At 41.9% G+C, this 12884-nt stretch overlaps 1 protein-coding gene across 1 annotated transcript; it reads left to right on the top strand.

Annotated features, from left to right (window-relative positions):
- Window positions 1–347: 347 nt before the first annotated feature.
- LOC103602950 (constitutive coactivator of PPAR-gamma-like protein 1) lies at window positions 348–12675 on the top strand. Its single transcript, XM_008587408.1, has 6 exons — window positions 348–466; window positions 2868–3012; window positions 8234–8443; window positions 9611–9794; window positions 10337–10474; window positions 12530–12675. Exons 1-6 carry the CDS (start codon window positions 348–350, stop codon window positions 12673–12675), a joined length of 942 nt encoding a protein of 313 aa, XP_008585630.1.
- The last annotated feature ends 209 nt before the right edge of the window (window positions 12676–12884 follow it).

Below are 12884 nucleotides of genomic sequence, written 5' to 3'. Positions count from 1 at the left end.
TGGGAGGGATGGGGAGAATATCAGTCAAATCTCTAGAATCCTCCAAAGCAGAGACAAGGGAGGTGGTGTCTGAGCAGAGGGTGGTGCAACGTGAGGGTGAAGGCTGAGGGCTTTGATGGGATAAAATGTGGACAAGGTGACGAGGCCCTTATCCAAGGGCAGCTTACATTCTCATGAAGAGACAAGACATCAGACAAATACGTGCAGACTGGGTTAAATCCTGGAAGAGCTTAAATCAGTTAACAGAATAATGGGTGGAAGGCATGAGACCCTGAAGTGCGTTTGCTCAGAGACCCTGCAGATCCTGCCCAGGGCGTTCCGAGAGGTCGCCGACTGCGCCCGCCTCTATGGGTGGAAGGCATGAGACCCTGAAGTGCGTTTGCTCAGAGACCCTGCAGATCCTGCCCAGTGCGTTCCGAGAGGTCGTCGACTGCGCCCTGTTGGAGCTCTGGCTCTCCCCACTCCTGTGCTTGCAAAGGGCAGTGAGAGGTTACCCTGCCGTGGTAAGAAAACGAAGGCCAGGAAGGTTAAATGACTCTCCCGAGGCCCTATAGCTGCTTGGCACATCAAATAACATTTGTATATTATACTCAATTGTGTGGAAAACCACATCTAGAGAAAAGATTTCCAGAAATTTCATAGGTAGATTTAGCCATGTGAGAGAGATCTGAAAATATCCTAAATGTACAGATAGGAATGACCTGAATACAAGAGATGACTCTGAATAAGGCATCAGCCACTCTTTACTGTGACGCCATTCTTGCTGTCCGTGTGGTTTGGTATTTAATCTGTGTATTTACACACATATGCACTTCATACTCAGTATCCAGGCAGGCATTCAGAGGACCTATGATGAGAAGGAACTAAATGTTATCTTTGTTATAGAAAGCTGGATAGAGGAAAAAGTGGGTATTCTGACCAACAAGGCTATTTGTTATAGCAGCTAAATTGAGTTCTGAGCATCTTAGCTGTCAGGAAAAAATAAGAAAGATCTTGGGAAAAACCAACCGATCCCCAAGAAGGAACCTATAGCCAGAGGGTCGGGGAGGGGGGACTGAGGAGTCATTTAATGGGGACAGAGTTTCAGGTGGGGAAGGTGAAAGGAGTTGTGTGGATGGATGGTGGCAGTGGTTGCACCGCACTGTGAGTGAGCTTAGTGCCACTGAACCGTACACTTAAGAATGGTTAATGTGATAGATTTTATGTTACGTGTATTTTGCTGATTTAAAAAAAATTAAAATAAAAGGAACATAAAACATGGATGCTTAAAAGCAAAGAACACTGTATATGGAGCACAGTCTTTCTTCCACAACGATTTTTTTCAGACACAAGTGGGAGCTTTCTTCATATTTGCTGTTTCTTGCATCAAGCCCTGACTAAAATTCAGTAAGACAATTGTATTTAAGACTTGTGGCACTCAATTAATTGCAAAGAATGTAATTTTTGTTACTGCATATATTGACAGTTTAATTACATGAAACTTTATATCACTTTTTAAAATATATTTGATCAAATACAGATACCACAGAAATGTAATATTCACTGTTCATTCACAGTGAAATTGCATTTCATTCCTACTTTTGCCACATAATTTTACCATGAAGTGTATATGCTTTCTGTGCCTCAGTTTCCCTATCTCTAAAATGTGATAATTGTTCCTGCCTCAATTGCCATGATAATTGGTGAGTTGACTGATACCTGGCAGCTAATGAGCACGTAAAATTTCCAGTTTGGAATTTAATTGAAAATATATCTCTTAATGAGCTCCTCCCCCTTGGTTTATATTCTTGTGGATGAATATTAATAAGTATAGGAGTGAGTTCAGAGCAGCACCATATCTGAGCCTTGTTTTTAACTTAGATTTTAAACACTAAGAACACTTACTCAGCATATGAAAATGGAAAGAACTTTATTAAGCATGTCACAGTTCTCTGAACTACTTTTGAGTTATTTGTGAGAGATCACCTAGTAATATATCATTGTAAGTTATTTTTAGTGATCAGCTGGCAACTTGATTTGGTCATCCTTCAAGTTTGTCAAATGCATAGAATTGAGAACCTTTGAACTTGCAGAAAGGTTTATGACTTAGTTGTTATGGCAGTCTGTTCACTTTCTACTTGGTGCTGTGCCTTTGTGCATCCTGGGAGTTTTTTTTTTTTTTTTTCCTTTTTGTCTTTTTTCGTGACATCCTGGGAGTTTGTCACCAGGTGGTGCTGGTGCAGGGCAGGGAGAGTTGCAGCATGGAGCTGGGGGCTGTCGGGCAGACTGCTGTGGTTGAAGTTGAAGGTTTGGAAACAGATTTCCCTTCAGCTACCACACCAGGGTGCACCTGTTCTGAAGGTTGTGGTTGTCCTGTGTGTTGCTTTTCTTGAGTAGGTCTCTGCCCCCCATCGCCGTTCAGTTCTGCACCATCCCCATTTGTTCACCTGCCACTGTGGAGCCTTCAGCTGCAGAGGTTCATGTAACACGTGCTGCTCTTTATCATGAGATTAACCTTTCTTTTTTGGACCTGGGGTCTACCTCCTGGGTGTCCTGGGTTGAATTAAAATGAATAGATCGTGTAAATTGGTGCTTATAGTGTACTTCCGGGGTTTAAATTTTTCACAAGAGTGAAGTTGTGTCAAAAACCACTGACCAGCTAGTTTGCAGTATGCGTGATTTAGTGTGCTATTTTTAATTACTCTAAAGTAAAACGTTCTGATCTCTCTGGATGATGACTGTGCTTTCATTTATAATTGGCATCATCAGTGAAAATAGAAAAGCTGGATGAGAAGTCCTTATGGGCCTTGCTGGCTCACAGCACCCTGCATTTACTTAGAACCCCCTGCTAGGTTTGTCCATGTAATTAATAGGTGATCACTCAGTAGTCATGCCTCACCATTTCTGTCTCTCCTTAGGTATATGGTGCAGTGGCCAGGAGCACGCATACTGCGTCGTCAAGAGCTGGATGCCTTCCTGGCTCAGGCGCTGTCTCCCAAGCTCTATGAGCCGGATCAGCTACAGGAGCTCAAGGTAATCTATCAGCCGCATTTCATGGTCTTGGGAAGCCTTGCTTTGGATTTCAGTGTAACACAGCTTCACCAGGCAGAACTAACTGCTCAGAGCACTAAACTGATATTACTAATATGATGTGAACTTGATCGCCTTCAGGGCAAAGGGAATATTTCTTTCTAGTTATGGATTTGCCATTCCCAGTTTAGAAATGATCGATTTCACTTATGTCAGAGAAAGATTTTCCCTTGTTTACCAATGGATGTTTATTCTTGTTTTTCACATCAGGAAATAAACTTGCCTTTTTTATTTTAGGAGAGGATTCCAAACCCTGGGAGGGCTTGATCTTAAGAATTTTCTAACATCTAGGCAGAATTCTTTTTCTTATTTCATTCCATTGTTCCTAATTACAACTTTAGTTTTCTCTAAAAAATATTCTTTGCCCTTCTAGTATTATAAAATCCCTTTTAAAAGACCACTTGAAGAACCGTGTCACAACATCACCCCTATGTCCTTTTTAGTCAGTATTTACATCACATTCCTTTTAATTTTGCCTTCTAGTAATTTTTTTTGTTCTGTAATTGTTTTGACAATATTGATTTTCTCCAAGTTGACACCTAATTTTTTAGCGTGCACATCTTTTTCAGTACACTTTTATTAGTTGCTGTTTTCATAATGGTTGTAATTGCTTTCTAATTTTCATACCAAATTTTAGGAAGTTCAAGAGTTTTCAAAGTTAGCTCAATTGACAGATCTGCCTTTTTTTTTAATGTACAGGGTTTTGTTTTTTCTTTGCCATCAGTTTTTTTTTCAAACAGAGTTTGATTTGTAATCAGTTAATGTCTTTTGACAAAATTGCCTTCACTTTTAAATCTTTTTGCCATTCTTTGTGAAGGCATTCTTTCCCTGATGAGGAATTTTAGGCTCGCTTTATAGATTTTCAGTATATGACTGTTGGTGCTCAATAAATTTCTGGTTTTCCCTAAATTATTGTATTAAATTGAATAATTTGGTGTTGACTGAACCTCCTCGACCATGTGGAGCTCACTTGAGACTTCTGATGACTTTGAAACAAGCTAAGTAAAATAACCAGACCTTAAGAGAATTCACCTCAAATTGTGTTCTTTATAGATCAAGCTTTTCTGTTTGTTAGGCACAAGTTATTATTACTTTTAATGTTTTTGAATTTACATTTCTGTTTTCAATGTTTGGTCAAGTGTCCCGTCAGGCAGTGTGGCTGGTGCTAAGTCAGGTCCTTCCCTGTGCCCTCACCTGGTTTGTCTCATCACCGTCTTCGTTACAGACTGTGCTTCAGGGGGTTGGAAGTACTTTCACTAGAGTGTGGCGCCAGCCCTCTACCTCTACTCCTGTTTCTCTTATATAGATTATTCCATCAGTATTGACATCCCAGTTCTGAAAATCACACCGCCAGGTATCAGGTATGCCCACTAAGCCTTATTCACCATCAAGTTACTTTTACTCAAAGTTCATCTTATGTCCCCATATCCTTTTCATTTTTGGATCAACACATAGGATATAACTTTTGAAAAACAATCCACTCTAAGCTTTCGTTTTGGTTCTTTTGAGGTCTTAGTGCTTTCATGGTTTTCTCCTGATTCTTCATCTAAAGCAAGACAATTCTAGAGATGTATTCAGAAAGACATATTTTATGTGTAGTTAACTTCAGTCTCACTCATCGTTCCTCTGGGTCTTGCTTGTCTGGAGGTCGACGGTTCCCTTTAATAAGGACAGCCTACACCTGTAAGTGCTTCATTTTCATGATTAGTATAAATTGTGAAAGAACTTTGGAAAAATAACATTTGTTGGGGGGAAGGCAGTTTTGTTTTTGTGTGTGTGTGTGTGCGTGGGCATGTGCGTGTGTGTGTGTGTGTTTATTTTTTTAATTGAAGATCCTCTCTGCTATCAGATTGAGAATTGATAGTAATAATCATTATTTAAATGCTACAATTCCTATGCAGAGCTGAGGGTTCCAAAATTCAGTGACAGAAAATTAAATTTTAAAATTGCTTTTTCCTTTAGCCATTAAAGTTTTTTGACATATTAAAAGCGACAGCAGTGCTTTTCTGTAATACTCCATTTCACTGTTCGTGCTGTAGTCAACTCTTGACTGTTAGGGCTGCTGTGTCAGGCCCTTTACCCAGTTTGTGGATTGCCCAGACTCTACTTTTCTTCTGCCATTTATTGTCCACTGTGCATCTTGCCGTCAGAAGAGGAAAAGAAGAAGACTCAGTTCTGACGGTCTGGACTCATGTTAGCTTTCTGATGGGAGGCTTGGTGGGAAAAGACATTGGAACCATGAGCTAAAATGAGTTTTTAAGAACTTCATCTCATCCACGCTTTCTCTGTGCACCATGTCCATGAATAAGTGAGAGTGTTCTGCGTGGTTCCTTGAATGCCTGTGATGCTGATTGATGGCTCTCATTTTTTTCCTGTTATATTTTTTAAGCCCTTCTCCCAAGTTAGCAGTGACACTGTGTTTAGAGGAGGGTGGGTAACGGGTGAGGAGAAGGCACTTTGTACAGATGTGATATTTATCCAGCTTCCTTCTCTCTTACTCTTGACATTCCTATAATTGCCTTAAATTCTTTTAACAGTTTCACATGACAAGTGCAGAATATAAAAGATGGAAAATGAAGAGCTTTAAAGACAGTATTAGGGGTGTGCAACATGTCTGTGATACTAGTAAGAATTATTTTGCATATAGGTAAATATGACAAATTAAAGTAAGAGTCTGTCGCCTAGTAATTAGAAGTTGGACAAAGTAACTTTACTGAAATTTGATTCTTAAGCTAATTAGGTAGAAATTAAATTTCATATTTATATTTCCTGTAAAGTCAGAGTTTTTTGTCTGTGTTTCTCTAGTTGAGAGACTTTGGATAATGTTGATATTTTATCTCAATTGGTATAAGAGCACGAGGTTAGAATGTGACTTGCAGCCATTTCTGCAGTCACATCAGAATGCCTGTGTCCTGCAGTTGTGGAGAGATGGGAATGGGCCAATACGTGTAAAAAAGGCAGTGCCTGATACACATTTTTTTATGTCCCCCATATATTACATATTATTTTTATATAATTAACATTTAGGGAAAGAAAGAAAACACTTTGTATAATAAGTTTTTAAAAATTTTTGAAGGAAGCAAAATCTATACAATGTTAGGGATTTTATTCACAATGTTTGTATAGCTTTTATTTTTGAGAACTTTTAAATTAATGGTGTTTGTCATTACTAAAACTGCTAATTATCTTAAAACTGTAAACAATCATTTTTAAATTCCATAAAAATACAGTTCCTCTACTAATGTTGAAGCTATTTTATATATATGAGGGTACTTCATGGAAAAGTAGAGTTAAAAGATAATACGAATCTTTCCATGAACTTTTTGAAGACCCCTTGTATATGAATGTCAGCAGATTTGGAGATGAATGGTTCTAACTCGGGTGCTTTTGTGTGGCACACATCTCCTGTTGTTTCCGCATGCCACTAGCTGCCTGCTGGGAGAGTGATTTTGAGTTACGTTAGTTAATAAGGGTTTGACTCTGGAAATAGCAGGGTTGTGCTTCACGTACTTACACAGAAGGGCATTGGTGGCATTTTGTGTATGACATTTGGATAGCAAGGCAGACATTTTTAGAGCAACGTCAGCTCCATCATTTCCTCTCCCTAATCTTTGACCAGGGTCCTTCATTCTCTGGCACAGGGCAGACAGCGGGGTGCAGGCCCCCGGGCTGGAAATGGTGGAGTCTCACCCGGCTGGAAGAGATTTGTGGTCATCCGCAGAGCAAGGGGCCAGGGCCGGGGGTCCTGTGGCAGCCATGTTTATTCACAGGCCTACACATTTGCTTTGCCACTTTCCAACAGGGTCAGCTCCCTCTTTCTGCCTTGAGAATTCTTTGTTCCTGAAGCTCAGAGACGGGCTGCTGGGGTCTAAATAAATCAAGTGTTTTTCTCCACTTTGTTCCAGTTTGACCTTCTCTTTGCATATAATATAAAAATGCATCTAATTCCATGATCCCAGCCCCGCCTGCCCTCAACTGAACATTTTTTAGTTCACTTCTAGACAGCTACACAGGAAAGGTAGGAGCCAGTGGTACACAGTGGGATCCAGAGGTGTAAACAAACAGCTTTTATAAATGTGAACAAACTTCTCCAGGTTTTGAAAGTTTAACTGCATTGACTTAAAATTTATAAAAAGGTTGGACTGTTAGTTGGTAATGGGGAATGTTGATAGAAACAGCACAAAACAGCAGATAATCATAAACTCATTAGCATTTGGCACCTGGGTGATCTCTTTTCTCTTTAGTGAAAAGTTGTTTGACTTGTCACAGTTAGACATTGCTTAGATTGATATACTCCACAAAGACTGTACTTGAGAAGCAATCAACATCTGAAGACAAAAACCAGAGCAGAGTTAAAACTTTGTCTTGGATAATCCACAAACTAGGTCTTTCACATACCAACAGTCAAGAGTTGACTGTACTTGTGCTAGCATTTGTCACCTTGCTCCTCATATGCTGGAAGAGGGGGCTCTGTGCAGAAGGCCGTACCTGGTACTCATCATGAGGGAAAGAAAAGTCTGTGCCAGATCCAATAGCATGCATGGTTCAGATACAGTGTTTTCATTGTGTTCTTTCATTAATAAGCTATCCATTTCTCCTAAAACATTTTGACAATCTCATTAATAAGTTGCTTTCTAAAATATTAGCCTTCAAAATAGTGTAAACATAAAGCACAGACTTATTTGAGATGAAACTATACCAAGTAATTTATTAATATAACTACTTGAAAAATGCAAAATCTTAATAGAGATTTTTGACACTGTTTCTGTTAATACATTACACACGCTCAGGTCTAAAGTGTGAAGTGTTATTTTGTGGCGGGGTTGTGGGCTCTGGACTGCTAAGGGAACTGTCGTAGGTCACGTATCACCCTACAGTACTGTATTATTCCGCATAGTGTAACGCTTTACAAGTCCCAAACAGAAATATTTCAGTAAGTTTATAAAGCATTCTCTTAAATTTAAATTTGTTAAATAACGTAAAAAGCATTTCTGTTCAAATAAGGCCAGTGCTAGGTCAATATGAGGTAATGGTAGGACCACTTAGTGGTGGTGTTTTGTTGAGGAATATTATCTGCTAACTTTGGAGAGTTTTAGTGAGACATTGGAAGAAATAAATACTGTAGTGCTCCTATTCCATAGAAATTACTCTTTTCAATTTAAAGATTGAGAACCTAGACCCCCGAGGAATTCAGCTGTCAGCTCTCTTCATGAGTGGAGTAGACATGGCACTGTTTGCAAATGATGCGTGTGGACAGCCAATCCCCTGGGAACACTGCTGTCCCTGGATGTATTTTGATGGGAAGCTCTTCCAATCCAAACTCCTCAAAGCCAGCCGGGAGAAGACCCCACTCATCGACCTCTGTGATGGTCAGGTATGTTAGGGGGCAGGGTGGCCTCCTCTAACTGTAATGAAATGAAGCTTGCTGACTAAATCCATTGTCTTTTATACCATATAGGTCATGAAACCTGTGCCATGAAACAGGACTCAGTTTTAGGCTGGGCCAGCCCAGTGTGTAACTAAATTTGCATCAGGGCCCATGATGAGCCAGGCTCTGGACATACAGTTGATTCTCATTATTTGTGGTAGTTATATTCTAAAAATTGCTTGAACGCTGACTTACAGAATACTGGACCATTACTCCTAAGGAAGTACAGGGTTAGGTTCCTGTGAGGCTCCAGTCACACATTTTCTTCAGCCAATCTGTGCATAACCTTGTTTTATATGTTTTTCTGTTCAGAGACACCTTGTTTAACATATATTGTTGATTTATTATTGTTGAATTCAGGGCCAACAGTACCATAACTCACAGCTAAATGAAGCTTCTCTAACACACTTATTTCCTTCATGAGGCACATCACAGCCTCTTTGTACACTTCACAGTACTGGACAGCAGTTTAGCACTACACTTGGGGACCATTTTAAACAGTGAAATCACCAACAAAAGGCACAGCACAAAAATGAGAAAAATATGGCACTAAATGGGACGTGAAAAGGACACTGGTTCCAACCTGAGCTGAAACAAGAAGGCCCGTGTTGTTTTGTGTTGTGTGACTGCAGCTGGGCCTGTGTCGGGCCGCTCTGCACACGTCTGCAAACACCCGGGAAAGTGCCGTGAGTGCTGATTTTTTTTTTTTTTTTTGTCTTTTTTCGTGTCCGGCAACGGATCGCAACCCTCAGTGTCGCGCCCGTACCGGACCGGGACCAGCAACGGGATCGCAACCCTTGGTGTTGCGCCCGCACCTCGCTCAGCCAGTGAGCGGGAACCGGTCTGTATGTGGGATCCGAACCCTCGGCGGGAGCGCCGCCACACTCCCAAGCAGCACACTATAGCAGTGCGCCACCGGGCCGGCCCGTGAGTGTTGATTTTGGGGTTACAAATAAATGTTAACAGGTAGGCGAATTTGCAGATAGAGAATTCATGAATAAGGAGGACCAACTGCACATTTTTACAGCAGTCGATAACATCTTATTTCTTTATTACTCATTCAAATGCAGTTAAAACGCCGTGAGTGCTCACATCTAGGTCCTTGACTTGCAGGCTGAGCAGGCTGCCAAGGTGGAGAAGATGCGGCAGAGCGTCCTGGAGGGGCTCAACTTCTCGCGGCAGAGCCACCCACTTCCGTTCCCGCCGCCCCCCACCCTGCCCTTCTACCCGCCCTCCGTGTACCCACGCCACTTCGGGGCTGTCCCACCATCCCAGGGCAGGGGCAGAGGCTTTGCAGGTGCGTCGCTGTTGTGACTTGTTCCTGTGGGAAAAGAGAGGCTTAAAATGAGCATGTGGTCCTTGTAGTTGAGCCCTGTCTGGCTGTGTTGAGACCTTGTATTTGTCGGTCTTAGGACCAGTGACTCCTAGTTAGCGAGCGTGAGCTTGAGCCCTCCTGGAGGAGACTAGGAGAGGAAGAAAGGGAGCTCTGAGCACTGGCGCAGAGGCCGCCCTGTAGAATCTGTCAGTACAGCTGGAAACATTCTGCTCCCAGTCTTCATGATGTTTTTTCCTCATGTGTGAGAGAAAATAAATCCATCCAGGTCAGAGCCACCTCTAGTGCCTATCTGCCAGAGCCTGTTTCCCAGGGCCCGTTCTCCACGGCCCGTCGTGAGCCCCCAATGTCAGTGCCCTGTTGAAGGACCTGCTACAGGGAGGGTGGATGCCGGGTGCAGGACAGCAAGATGACAAGGGGGGTCAGGAGACCCGAACACCCAGCAGGTCCCCCCAAACTCTGTCCCTCATGCTTCTCCCTCTCTCTCTCTACCCCGGATCCTACAGGAGTCTGTGGCTTTGGAGGCCCCTATGGGGAACCGGTAGCAACAGGCCCTTACCGTGCCTTCCGGGTGGCGGCAGCATCGGGACACTGCGGAGCCTTCTCAGGCAGTGACAGCAGCAGGACTAGCAAGTCCCAGGGCGGTAATTACACCCACACCCTCCCCAGAGCTTCTGCCTGCCAGCACTTACTCTGCTCCATCTACCAGCGCCTGCCTTCCTTTACTGTCCTTACCAGCACCTCCTCCAACAGAATGCCCTTTCTTCTGGGCCCCGAGCCGACCTCCACTGACTGCTCCTCCCTGAGACCCTGCTCTCAGGTCTCTGCAGCGGCTGTGCTGTGGTCAGTCTCTCCTCTCAGAGTAGACCAGTAAATGTCCACCTAGAACAGAGCTCTCCTGTGCACCCGGGTGAACTGCCCGTCATCTTGTGTTCATAGGACGAGCTGCTGACTGGTACTCAGTGGTGTTTCTTTCCCAAGCAATCATCTTCTGGTAAAGATTATCATACTTTTATAGAAGACTAATAGCCAGAGAATTCCTGGCATAAAATGTCACACTTTGTTCCATAGAAATGTTTTTAAAGAAAGTTTTAATGTCAGATATATAAATAAGTTAGTCTATTTTAAATTCCCATTGTTTCACTTTTCATTTGTATTAGGCTTGCAAAGGAGAAAAAAGTCTTAACTTTTAGCTTTGGAAATAATGTGATGTTACTGTAATTTGAAGCCTGTGACTTAAACCTTTATCGTAATCTCACGTTTTGGGACTTAACGATTTAAATCTGGCCGTCCATTCACATTACAGGATTGTTCAGATAGATTTCAGAGTAACTGTTAGGATAGGCAAGCCTTCCTGTCTCGATCAGCAGTGTTTCTCTAACTCAGTTTCCGGGGGACTTGTAGGGACCAGGTGTAAGGAGCCTTGTAGGCGTGGCCATGGGTTGGGCCCTGCTGCAGCCATGGTCGCCCCTCCTTCCCTGGTGCAGCTGCATGCGTGTTCCCCGCCCTCTGTGTCCCCCCACCCCACCCCCTGCAGGGCTCCTCCACCCATAGCAGCTTGCAGTCATGTGTCCTTTCTGCTGCTTGATCTGCTTCAGAACCTTGTACCTTGGAACTGAAGCTGGTTTGTATTTGGGATGAAAGACTGAGGGAGAGGGGAGATTTCACTGTGGGTAGTGTGCGGGAAGTGATTTCTTAGACTGAGATGACAAGAGGACCTTGCTTCCTAACTTTCCTAAAATTATATCTTAAACTCAGATCTGCACTGTCCAGTATAGTAGCCACTGGCCACATGCACCATTGAGTGCCTTTGGCTGTGGCTAGTAAGTACAAAATATATACCAGATTTTAAAGACTTACTATGGGAAAGAAAAAGAATATAAAATTGCTCATTAGTTTTTTTTATCTTGATTAGATGTTGAAATATTATTATTTTGGATATATTGGGTTAAATAAAGTATATTACTAAAACACTTATTTCATCTGTTTCTTTGTACTTTTTTCATGTGGCTACTAGAAAACATGAGGCTTGTCTTAGATTTCTGTTGGACAGTGCGGACATAGCTGCTGCAGAGGCCGTTGCTACAGCTAACACCAGGATGCTGGAGAATTTGTTATGATCCATTCCCTGTGCCAGAAGTTTTGCTGTCAGTTAAAATTTGAGAATTTTCTTGGGTCAGAAAATCTTAGTATATGCAGGCTACCAGTAATTAATAGAAATTCGTGAATACAATGAATATTTGTGACTCTGCTTAAGGAAATTCTAACTTAACAATACAGTAAGAAATACAGACTAGATTTATTGATTATCTCCTACAATGTTTGGCTAAGGTAGTAAACTTGGAATATTTACCTAAAAAGAAAAACATTCTGAGTTTGCAGATTTTCATCCTGGTAATGGACAAGGCATGCCGTATGCATCCAGTGACAATACTTTATTGGATCTATTTCTATCTAAAAAGTCTTGTACATTTGCAGTTGTAACCTAACTCAGTTGTCATGGGTTCTTAATAATAGTTTAAAACCAAACTATGTGCACATAGGTACCACATCATAAAAAAGCAGTCTTTGCAAAGTGGGGTAAAGCGGCTACATGCTAAATAAACCAAAACCGAAAAGAAGTTTCTTGCTTGTTTCTCTTTGCTGTCCTTAATTATGTGATCGTAAAGATTTTGTCTTTTTGTGTATTTTTTGTGCAGGAGTCCAACCTATACCTTCTCAGGGAGGGAAGCTAGAAATCGCTGGTACTGTGGTTGGCCATTGGGCTGGGAGCAGGCGGGGCCGTGGGGCCCGAGGGCCTTTCCCCTTGCAGGTGGTTTCTGTTGGAGGACCAGCAAGAGGGTGAGTTCTGTGCCATGAAAGAACAGCATCTCAATTGCTTCTTTACGTATGAGTTTAGTAAGGACGGTTTTTAATATCATTAGATACATTCTTCTTTAACCTCATTGTTAATGGTTGCATAGGATCCAACTATATAGCATTATGTAATTATTTAGTTAACCATTATTAAGTAATTAGCCATACATTATTTAATTGACCAGGTGCCTTTTTAAA

This window comes from Galeopterus variegatus, unplaced genomic scaffold (genome assembly GCF_000696425.1).
Source record: "Galeopterus variegatus unplaced genomic scaffold, G_variegatus-3.0.2 Scaffold4373, whole genome shotgun sequence".
Taxonomy (NCBI): domain Eukaryota; kingdom Metazoa; phylum Chordata; class Mammalia; order Dermoptera; family Cynocephalidae; genus Galeopterus; species Galeopterus variegatus.
Note: the sequence above shows the minus strand (reverse complement) of the source record. Positions and strands in the feature narration are given on the sequence as shown.